The following is a 12,697-nucleotide window of genomic DNA, read 5'->3' as shown; positions in this document are numbered from 1 at the left end:
TCAGCAATCACCGGGAGATTCGGTTGTTGCACTTGAGCGCATACCTGAATACTCTGAAGATATATATCCTTACGCTACATTCCATTTACCAGAACACGAAAACCAATCGGCCAACATACCACTCAACCGTAAGGGCATGCAACCAATGTACGATCCACGCAGCGGAGACGACAACACCCTCTCGAGTGCGGGGATGAAAGTGAAGAGATCTGTATCAGGTAGCGGCAATATATCAATGGGTGGTGGAGAATGCAGCCACACGAATACGGAGAAGAGACACAAGCGCCGTTCCAAAGCTATAAAATCGGAATCGGAAGAATATGACAGTTTGAATAGTGACAGTGATTTAAGTGGCGAACGCATACGAGACGATAACCGTAGTACAAGAACCGATGCTTCAAGTCAGCTAGAAAATTCTGGATATAACAGTACGTAGTATAACTCATGGAAAGTTTATTCATTTAATCAATTATATTTTTATATTTTTTAAAGTTCATGGCCACAGTCCGCGAAGTAACAAAGAACGCCTGTCGGTATTTAGCAGGCCTCAACTTCATAGTAAGTTAGTACCTATTTTAATTATTCAAACTGTACAAACTGAAAATATCAGTACAAATAGTCATGATAAACCTCGCTGTATAACCCTTACATCCTCTTAATAGCCATTATTAACCACTCACATCGCTTTTGCGATCTAAATATATATTGAAGATACCTTAATAACACTTGCATTGCATCGCATTTTTTGAAACCTTTAACAGTCATTTTTATATTCCATCCACTACTAACCTCACCTAACCCAATGTAATATCTAAATTTTCCCCTAACATTTAGAAAACATTTTACCGAACCGCCTGAAAGATTCCACGAACGAGAGCTTACGCACTTCTAATGGACCTGCACCAGAATCGGCCAATGAAACCGTTTTCAAAAATTCCAAGCGACCTTCATTTAAATCGCCTAAATCCCTTTTTCAAATAATTAAACCCACAAAAATTTTAACCAATACGTCACACACAAACAATCCTTCCACAAAAATAAATTTGAATCGTTCTACCGAAAATCTTTCCCAACCAAAAGTACGCATCCAACCCAAACCTCCACATCAATTTGTACATTTAATACAACGTCCCATGTCCGAGAACATAAATGCACAAAATCAGCAACCGCCTCGACCACCATCACCTTCACCCTCATATCGTTTTGCATCGTCTTCCAAGCATGAAAATCTAGCAGCCACTGCTACCACTCAACCACAGCCTCATCATCAAAAATCGACTAATAATTCTCGCAGTAGCCCCAATGCTTTGATCATATTGAAGTCATCTGGTAGCGGCAGTGGTAGTAGTGATAGTGTTGGATATCACAAGAGCTCCTTATCCAATAGGCAAGCTATCATTATTAGTTAGTTGGTTCTCATTATAACAATTAATTATCAAATGTCATTTATTATTTCTTATTAAGTGTTGCACTGTAAACGTATTTTATGTGTTGTTGTGGTAGAAAAAAATTAATTCATGTTTTATTGTAAAAGGCCGTTATCTCAAACTCCGGTAGATGCTCTTCCGTTAAAATAATTTTTGTATGAAATCTAGGATAAAATATAACCAACCATTGAGATAATGGTTTAACAGACAAAGACATCAAAGATTAATATTTTTATGAACGACTTATACTGCGAGACGTCAATCATATTTGGCTGAGATTCTTTAATTATGTTCTTTATTTTAATATCCGCTTCAAAATGACGTACAAAATAAGGCATAACGTTCGTGAAATGATACTACTGTAGTATATAAGAATAATTTTAGTATTAAAACATGTAGGAAAGTATAGTCGGGCATGGCCGACCATATGATACCCTACACCATGAGTATATTTTTATAATTTTTACTTTTATAAAATTTTTATTTTTTGTAAAGAAACTTTTATGTTGAATATTACCATAATTTCAAAATATTTAAGCCATTTATTGATAAAAAACTAAAATTTCTAAATTAGGCTTTATATAGGTCAAATATGGGCCGATCCTCGGTAAATTTAGGAAAAGGATATATTTCTAAATAACAGTTAGTTTTGTTTAGTTTCATTGCGATACAAATGGTTACAAGTCAATTTTAGACGTTTAAGTCATTTTTAGAAGGGGGTTTGTATGGGGGCTAGGGTCAAATATAGGCCGATCCTTACGAAAATCTGCAGTATCATTTATACTTATATAAAACTTATTTATGCTAATTTTTAGAGAGATAGCAGAATATTTGACGTAATTATAGCATAAAAAGTTCAAATCGGGAGGTACGGTTGTATGGGGGCTAGGTGAAATAATGGACCGATTTCAACCATTTTCAATAGGCTTCGCTCTTGTGCCAAAAAACATGCTTGGTCCAAATTTCATCAAACTATCTTGAAAATTGCGGTCTGTACCTTGCGCACAAGGTTTACATTGACAGCCGGACAGACGACGGACGGACGGACATTTCTTAATCGACTCAAAAAATGATTCTGAATCGATCGGTATACTTTAAGGTGGGTATTGGACCAATATTTTTGTATGTTACAAACATCAGCACAAACGTATAATACCCTCCCCACTATAGTAGTGTAGGGTATAACAAGTAAGAGTGCTATATTCGGCTGTGCCGAATTTTATATACCTTTCACCATAGTGTATTTTAAACATATTAGTTTTTTAAATTTTTTCCCGACTACATTACACCAAAAACTACATTACAACAACAACGCTAAACGAAATAAAAAACAAAATACACAAGGCATCTAAACCAACCGACATCTAAACATACATACCGAAAAACACAAAAAAACAAAATTAACAACGCAATGACGCCAACAGCATCCAAACATACAAAAAAACAAGTGGTGTAGGGTATTATATGGTCCGGCATGGCCGACCATATAATACCCTACACCTTGAGTATATTTTTAAAATTTTTACTTTTTATAAAATTTTTATTTTTTATAAAGAAAGTTTAATGTTGAATATTACCAATAATTCCAAAATATTTAAGCAATTTATTGATAAAAAACTATAATTTCTTAATGAGGCTTTATATAGGTCAAATATAGGCCAATCCTCGGTTAATTTGGGAAAAGGATATATTTTTAAATAACAGTTAGTTTTGTTGAGTTTCATTGCGATACAAATGGTTACAAGTCAATTTTAGACGTTTAAGTCATTTTTTCCTATAAAATTATTGAAAACATTTTCAGAAAAAAACAAATTTTTTAATCGTTTTTATTTTTTAATATAATTTTCAAGTGTCAATATTGACTTAACCCAGCAAACACAAGGAGTTTATTTAAAATTAAGAATAATTTTTAATTTCTTTTTTCTTACATTGGTCAACTGATATTGAATAAAAATGGCAATTCAAAACATTATTTCATAAAATATCGAAATATAATATCAAAAAAAATATAAAAACTTTTTAAACGAAAGAGTTTATGTTTGTTGGGTTACATATTTTTCAACTAATACATTCTCACGACTTAGGTTTTTGACAGCAGACTTAGGTTTTGTCGTACTCAGTTTCAGTTCTATGTATACCTTTTCTATGCCCTACACCTTTTAAAAAAAATTAAATGTGATTTAGTTCTCAGAATAAAGCATTTAAGTTGAATTGTACCTTGCCTCAGATATAATTGTGGATTTTCATAGGGGCCATATGATAACCTATTTTTATGAAACTGGTGAGAGTCGTCGAGTCTAGTATAGAACATGGTTTTGCAGCTTTTTGTCGAGATATGAGTACATTAAATACATTAAACATAATTATGAAGTAATGAACCGATGTCAACCATTTTCAATAGGCTTCGTCTACGGTACCATAAAATATCATGATTACAAGGTTTACATGGACCGCTAATGTGATGTAGGGTATAATTATTAACTCTTTCACGTATACGGGACACCGATGTCCAAGATTTTTTAAAATTTTCATTATTTAGTGTTCACAGCTACAGTAAATGATTATTTCCAAAGAAAAATACGTATTTTTTTAGATTTTTATGTCATTACATGCTTAAAACGATAATATCCTGCGATATCCTTCGAAAACAGTTTATCCATTTGTCATTAAAAATTATCAATATACGTCAAAATAAAGTGTGTGGTGAAGTGATATTCATAAAAAGTCCAGCGGTTTAGTTTTGTGCGTGAAAGGGTTAATAGAAATATAGTAAAAGAGATATATGATAAAAGTTGTATGAACGTTTTAGTTAAATGTAATATATTTTTACTAATAAATGGTGATGCTTGTTAAGATAGTAAAGATAAATAAAATCAAATGTATGCAAATCAGTCTTTAAAGGACGAAATAGTATTGTCAGGAGCTTAAAATCTAGATTTTATAGAATAGCTTCACCTTTCAATTTTTCGGAACTTTTAAGGGAATTTTAGCGTTTTTATACCCTACACCACTTTAGTATGGATGGTATATTGGGTTTGTGCTGATGTTTGTAACGCACAATAATATTGGTCCTCTAACCACCTTAAAGTATACCAATCGGTCTGTTCTTTATAAAAAATAAAAATTTTATAAAAAGTAAAAATTTTAAAAATATACTCATGGTGTAGGGTATTATATGGTCGGCCATGCCCGACTATACTTTCCTACTTGTTCTAGTATACAGTGTTGTTGTTGTTTTTCTAACAAAGCATGAAAAAATATGACATTTTTTATGAAATTTTCAGAGGTTGTCTCGGATTTTTGCTCATATCTCCGTTATTTTCCGACCGATTTTGCTGATTTTAAATAGCGATCTTCTCGAAAGCATGTCTAATAGAATTATTAAAGATTCGGATCTAGCCGATATCTGGGGTCCTCTAAAAACTGATTTCAACAGACAGACGTACAAGGCTTAATCGATTCCGTTATCTATAAGGATCCAGAATATATATACTTTATAGGGTCGGAAAATTATATTATAGAAATTACAAATGGAATGACAAACTTATATACACACTTCTCACTAAGGTGAAGGGTATAACAAGTAAGAAGTTATAGTCGGGCGAGGCCGACTATATAATACCCTACACCTGTTACACAAAAAAAGTTTTTAGTGTTCTAGTCTGGTAGACCGGAGATGATGGGTTCGATTCCCAACCGTGGCACTGGTTAAGGAGCCCACAACAGGCCCGATAGAGGGCTAGGGTTTTCTTCGGCTTTGATGTGTATACATCCTCTTTCAAACTAACTAACTACATAAATAAAATGTGATTTAGTTTTCATGGTTAGGTTAGGTTAGGTTGATAGGAGGATGTATACTACATCAAATCCGAAGAAATACACCTAGGCCACTATCGGGCCTGTTGTGCGCTCCTTATCATGAAAAAAAAAAACGGAACTGACTGAATTATTTTTCAGTGTTCAGGAACTCAGTTTCCTGAACGTAATTCCTAAGAATCTTCCAATCAGTGTTAGTTAGGAATGTTATTTCCGGAATAACATCACTTCCAAAATACTTGGATCTAACTTCGACGAATGCCTGACAGTGGCAAAGAAAGTGCTCCAGAGTTTCACTTTCCTCTCCACATGCTCTACATTCGTCTGAATCCGTTTTCATAATAAAGCATTTAAGTTGTACCTTGCCTCAGATATACTTAAGCCTTTATAGTTTATTAAAATTTTAGACAATTAAGTAAAATTTTGAAGGAAGTTTTTTATAGGGGCTAGGGTCAATTGACCACTTATAATTAAAAAGTTCATAAAGGCCATCAAGGCTAGTATAGAACTTGGATTTGCAGTTTTTTGTCGAGATACGAGTATATTACAAGTGGTGTAGGGTATAAAAATTATGAATCACGGAAACATTCAGAAACATTGTAATAAGTTGTTCTGATTAATTTACTTCTAGAATGGGTTCATGCAGAAACATTTGAAATATCTGAAAGAAATCTTGAAAATAATGATATTGCCTTTACTTCTACATCCAGTTTTGATCAGTGTTGAGTTTTTAAAATATTTTTAATAAGTTCTTCTGCAATACATAGTTCAATACTAATTAATTGGAACCTATGAATTTTACATCCAGTTTTGAACAGTGTTGAGTTTTTAAAATATTTTTAATAAGTTCTTCTGCAATACATATTTCAATACTTATTTATTGGAACCTATGAATTCTGGAATTCGTTGATAAATCTCAAAAACATACGTAAACTTAATACACTCAAACCTCGTTTTATGCAATTAATTCTTTTCGCAGAAAAACGCACAAAACGTTTTTGAGATTTTAATAAAAAAGCGCACTTTTTAAAATTATTCCCTCAAAAGTCACACAAAATTGCATAAAAAAATCAACAAAAATTTAATTCTTTACTAAAACCAGTAAAAAATAATGAAAAATAATGGTAACAAATAATAACACAATACAAATTCTAAATAATGTAGTGTATGTACAAAATTTCTTAAAAATAAATATTTCTTCGTGTACAAAGAATTTGAACAATACTATATAGGTATATCCGAACCGGAATTGGTAACAAAATCAGTAGTGGTACTTTGTTGAGAACTTTTTTTGGGTGTATGTTGACCAACATTTTTCACAAAATAATTTTTGCAAAGAAAAATTTTAGAATTTTGAAACCGCACTTATTTAAATTCGCATAAAATAAATACGCATAAAACGAGGTTTATATAGAAGAGGATTTCACATGAAAATAAATAATTTTGTTTGTTATAGAAAGAAAAATATTGTGGAAAAGAAATAATATTATTAAAAAACATCCACTTACCTTCTATTCGATTAACCGAATAATTTTGAATTATCCGATTATTAACCGGCCAACTTAAAACCCCAAATAATTATTTGTCGAATAAACAGAAAAAGAAAAAACCCTAATAATTGAATACTCTAGTAAGAGCACAAAAAATCATAAAACATGAAAATTATGTAATTTTGGTGCTTTTTCATTTTCAAAAAGTACTTTTTGATTTTTAATTAACTTAGAAACATGATATTAAGTATGAAGAGTCCGGATTAGGCGAGAACACATCAAAGGTCCATTTTTCGTTATACAAAAGATACTTTTTGAATTTTCTATAATATTGCACTTAGGAACATGAAATAAGGTATGTAGATTCGGTATAAGGTGAGAACACATAAAAGGAAACTTTTTGAAACTTTTCTTTTTCAAAATGTATTTTTTGAGTTTTCTATAATAATGAATCCAGAAATATGCAATTAAGTTTGTAGAGCCCGGATTAGACGAGAACAAATCAATGGGAATTTTTGGTACTTTTTCGTTTTTCAAAAGGTATTTTTGAATGTTTTATAATATTGAACTTAGAAACTTGAAATTAAGTATTTAGAGTCGGAATTAGGTGACAACCGGAAAATGTGAATTTATTGGTACTTTTTTGTTTTTTAAAAGGTACTTTTTGTATATTCTAAAATATTGAATCTAGAAACATAAAACTAAGCATGTTGAGCCGAAAGTAAGTGATGTAAAAGAGAGGTTTTTAATACCGACTGTCTTTTTTTTAACACACCATGGTGAAGGGTATATAAGATTCGTTACAGCTGAATATAGAACTCTTATTTGTGATAATTCAATGAAATTTGACACATGATCTTATATGGTACCGTAGACGAAACCTATTGAAAATGGTTAACATCGGTCCATTATTTAACCTGGCCCCCATACAAATGTACCCCCGTTTAGAGCTTGTAAACCTTGTAATCAACCAACAGGTCGCAATTTTGGAGATAATTCAATAAAATTTGGCACATGATCTTCAATGAAATTTGGCACATGATCTTCAATGAAATTTGGCACATACCGTAGACAAGGCCTATTGAAAATGGTTAACATCAGTCCATTATTTCACCTAGGCCACATACAACTGAACACGCCAAATAGGGCTTTTAAATTCATAATTATGTTTAATATATTCGTATCTCGACAAAAAGCTGCAAAACCAAGTTCTATACGAGCCTTGATGACCCTCATAAACTTTATAATTAGGATAAAAATTAACAGACATTGAGATAATGGGGGTAGGTAATTGGTATAAATAATAAATTAAAATAAATAAAATATTCTCAACAAATTTTTTTTTTAATTTGAATATAACTTAACTTTTAATTTTTTCCACAAAGAACTAATAAAGATAAACACATGAAATTTGGGAGACTACAACTCCACATTTGTAAATATAACATATATTTTTTCTAAAAAAACGGACTATAGAAAATAAGGATATTAAAGGATTAAAATTTTAAAGGACATTTTTTTAGTTTTTTATTCTAACATATTAAAACTATTTTATTTATAAAAATACTATTATTCTCCTCTTTCAATTGATACCTATATTTAAACCTAATTTAAGCTAAATATAATTATACTTACTCTTCCTTTCAATCTTTAAAGTCCTTTTAAAGGAAGAAACGATCAGGAAATAAAAAACCAAAAATGTAGTTTAACTATATCAAGTTTGTAGTTTCCAACGTATATGGTCTTGCTCATGTGTGCAACAATTTTTCCCAATTTGTTGTACGGTGTTATTTATCTCGAAAAGCCAGTTGGACATGTCTTAATCAACTCAGAATCACTTTCTTTCGGTATACTTTGGGTGTCGGACCAATATTCTTATGCCGTGTAACGAATAAAATCCTACACCACAGCAACTAAAGTTGGTCTTCTTTTCAATGGTTTACTGTGTCTGCGTTGTTTTTTTTTTTGTTTTTTTTTTTGCTCCATGCAAAATATACTAACTTTTGACGAGATTTTCAGAAGTTGAGTCGAATTTTTTCTCATATCTCCGTTTTATTACGGATTTCTGTCGTCATAAAACTGATTTAAACAGACATACAGACAGAAAGTCAGACATGGCATAATTAACTCTAGAAAATATATATATATATGTAAATATAAGGTCGGAATATTATACTGTGGAATGACAAACTTAAGTACATATGTATATGTGTAAAACTTAGTAGATTTTTGGCATGGTAACTATAATCCGATAAGCTTGAAGTTTTCTCTTTATTATTTTTACTTTTTTTCTTATTGTTTTTAAATTTATATTTATTTTTAGTTTTATAAGTGTTTGTAATATTTTAAGCATGAATAGTAAAATTTCACAATTAACTACTAAATAAATCATTAAATTAGAACAATATTACCGTAATCATATGCATTAGAGTATATCGACCATAATTTCTTCCAAATACTGTTATAAAAGTTCACTACCCAACTAAAACATATCATGAAATCATATGTGTACTCATACATATCCTAAGTAATATTGGCGGAATTGAACATAATTTCCATATATTCCATCATAGTTTGTGGTTTCATTTTATATCAGATTAATAAATAAGTATAAAATTTATTTATTTTCTGTAATTTATAGCCTCATGTGCTATTTTAATAATTGTCCCTTTAAAATTTAAAAACTTTTTTTCGACCCGTATTCTTATCTAGTTTTTTGTCGGAACACTCTAATGCATATTATTTATGTATAATTTATTTGCAAATTAATACTATTTTCATCATCTATATATATATTTTCTTTAATTTTCCATACCAATCATGATCATAAATACATTAACACACAAAAAACAGCAGCATGGACGCGGTGCCGCTCGACTACAGGCTCTTTGACCCGCCACCCAAGCAACGTAAACAGCAACAACAGCAATCAGTTAACAAAACACAGTCACCCAAGCATCATGAGCGAAAACCCTCAGACGAATGTGCCAAAAATTCAACCAACCATACAAATTTGTCCGGCAGTATATCCGGCAAAATACGACCAAAAACTACCGATAATAGTTCCAACAGCGGCAACAGTCTCTCCGGTGAATTCCAATGTTCACCTAACGGCATCCCCTCCCCGCATATTGTCCAGTCGGGCTCCTATGTTGAAATACTAAAACAAGCCGGCAATCAGGCAGCAGCTGCACAAGCCACTTCAGCTACATCGCAGCATGAACGTTTAATGAGCCATGTCAAAAATCCTCTCAACTCAGCAGCAGCATCTCTGGCATGCCATAACAAAAGCTATGGCGATTTTCTAACTATAACACCTAGACGCAAAGGAAAACTTTTAGGCGGTGATGGTAAATCAGGTGTAGTCGGTGAAGGCCATGACAATTATCGTCATCATTTACCACACACTATTGAGCCACTCCATCTGCTGGGCATACCAAATGACAATATGTCAACATTCTTTGATTACCGTGCTATGGAGACTCTTAGCAATGCCGATACTCTGGCCATCGGTTCAACCATGTCGGGCCATTTATACCCTTCTAAAGTTACCAACAACAAACAGCAGTATGATGCCGCTAAAACCCAATCTTCAGTGATAGCACAAGTACCCGACGAATATCATCATATTATCAGTGAGAAAAACTTGAGCCCTCCTTCGGCATTTTGTGATAACATATCATCGATGAATAAGGCTTAAAAATAAGAACTCTTTTGAAACTAAATAATATAGACCAATCAATTGTTTATTCTGTTTGGTATTATTATTTATAAATTCTTAACATATCGTAATAATTTTTGCATTTAACTCGAAGCGTACTGATTCCAGCATATCCGCTTTTTGACTTACATATAAAAGAATTTTTTTGTAAAAAAAACATCGAAATTTTTTGAAAAAGAAATTCACGGATAACTGTTAAATATAAAGAAACTTAGAACTAACAAACAAATGCATTTAAATGAGAAAAAACTTAAGAATTCGGATTCAAACAAATTAGTTAATTCGAATGATAATTAATTTAGCATAAGAAAATAATTTCAATTAATTAAGTAATCAAATTCAATTAACAAAATAATTATGTCTGTTAAATAAATACATGTTCTTGACTGATGATACAATGAACAATTTTTTTATTTAATTTTTTAAAATAAAGACTTTTTGTAAATAAAATTAAAAAAAAAAAACGAATTTTAGGATAAATAATATACACAGAAATACAAACACAAAAATCTACATACATATACAAGAATTAGAATTATACTTAAATGAAATGAGATTAAATAAATGTTAAACGATCAATCAATTGCGTTATTTGTTTGTTAATTCAATTATTATCATACATTACAATTAATTAGTGAAAAAATAAAATTAGAAAATTACTGCCAGTATGGTGGTCGTAATTAATATTTGAATTGAAACATGTGTCAATAATTAAAAAATTACATACAAATACAATTAAAAAATTCATACTAATATTATGTAATATTAATAATAATAAAAAATATAAATTAGATTCAAACCTTTAATATTAGAATTTAAACATTTTCAATAAATGTTTAAAATATCAATTCTCCAAAATCTGTCAATTTTTTTACCAAATGAATGAGAAACAAAATCGAAAATTTGTCAATCCAGTTATACAAAGAAATAATGTGAAAATAATCAATTATTGTTTTAATTGATCTGATCAATCAAATTTAAATAATTAAATACATACATATAATTGTGAATTTCTTAGTTAAGATTATATTTAGATTAAATAAGTGATTAAATTAATTTTTGAGGTACAGGCGCATTCAATATGAATTTGTATCAATATCAAAGTGTTGTTATTTGATAAGAACTCTAGATTTTAAATCACTTAATCAATTATTTATGTATGTATTTGTATGTGCTAAAATAACAATTAAAACGAAACAGAATCAAGAACAAACCAAAAAATACAATAAAGAATAATTAAACAAATATGTAAATTATAAGATTAATTAAATGCATATGTTGTTTTATTTCACATTTATATAATATTTTTTTTGGAAAATTTATCAACGAAGTGTGAAAATTAATAATTTTCTAAGGTTACAGTCTAAACAAAGCTTGTATTTTACAAAATTTAGATCAGACGTCGGCGCTAGTATTGTTCTGAACACGAAGATTTTCTGAAGTTTACATGTATACAGCATGATCGCATACGAACTTCTCAAGAAGAGCGTCAAAAATACAAATATTTTATTTAGTTGCTTGGCAGCATTCAACAAAGTAGGTTGATGTCACTTTGTTTCAGAAATTGCAAACGCAATTTAAAAAAAAACAAAAACACAACTTCAAAAACAAGAGGGTAATTTACAAAAACAATATACACCCTAAATAATTTTATAGAATGCCTAACAATGAAAGTAAATAAGATAATTCTTATTTGATACTTTTTTTTGTACATTTTAATTTGAAATGTTCTTTCTATGCGAACAAATTATCATTCTTATGTCCATTAATTATATTTTGTTTATAAATATTTCCAATTTATAGTATTGCAATTTAATCTTCAAAATTGAAAATAGCCAAATATTTTTTTCAGTGCAATTTAATTAAAAAAATACAAATAGTGTGTGTGTAGTGGTGATTTTGTTCATCTGCCTCTCTATACGCCGGTGTATGATTAAGATCAAAACAAATGAGAGTTCTATATTCGGCTGTGCCAAATCTTATATACCCTTCACCATGGTGTGTGAAAAAAACAGTTACCATGTAAAAAACAGTCAGTATCAAAAAGTCCTCTTTTACATCACTTACTTCGGGCTCAACATGCTTAATTTCAGTTTCTAGATTCAATATTATATAAAATTCAAAAAATTACCTTTTGAAAAACGAAGAAGTACATTTTATGGGTTCTCACCTAATTCAGACTCCACTTACTTAATTTAATATTTCTAAATTCAATATTATGGAAAATTCAAAAAGTACCCTTT

The 12,697-nt window shown here is 30.4% G+C and overlaps 1 protein-coding gene across 1 annotated transcript in view; it reads left to right on the top strand.

The window, feature by feature from the left end:
- LOC111677204 (Down syndrome cell adhesion molecule-like protein Dscam2) overlaps positions 1–11,715 on the top strand; it is a 94,637-nt gene extending 82,922 nt beyond the window's left edge. The window contains 3 exon segments of the mRNA XM_046955451.1: positions 5–428; positions 493–562; positions 9,587–11,715. Coding sequence (XP_046811407.1) covers positions 5–428; positions 493–562; positions 9,587–10,433 — 1,341 coding nt within the window. The 3' untranslated portion in view covers positions 10,434–11,715.
- Positions 11,716–12,697: the final 982 nt, after the last annotated feature.

Source organism: Lucilia cuprina, chromosome 2 (genome assembly GCF_022045245.1).
Source record: "Lucilia cuprina isolate Lc7/37 chromosome 2, ASM2204524v1, whole genome shotgun sequence".
NCBI lineage: Eukaryota > Metazoa > Arthropoda > Insecta > Diptera > Calliphoridae > Lucilia > Lucilia cuprina.
Note: the sequence above shows the minus strand (reverse complement) of the source record. Positions and strands in the feature narration are given on the sequence as shown.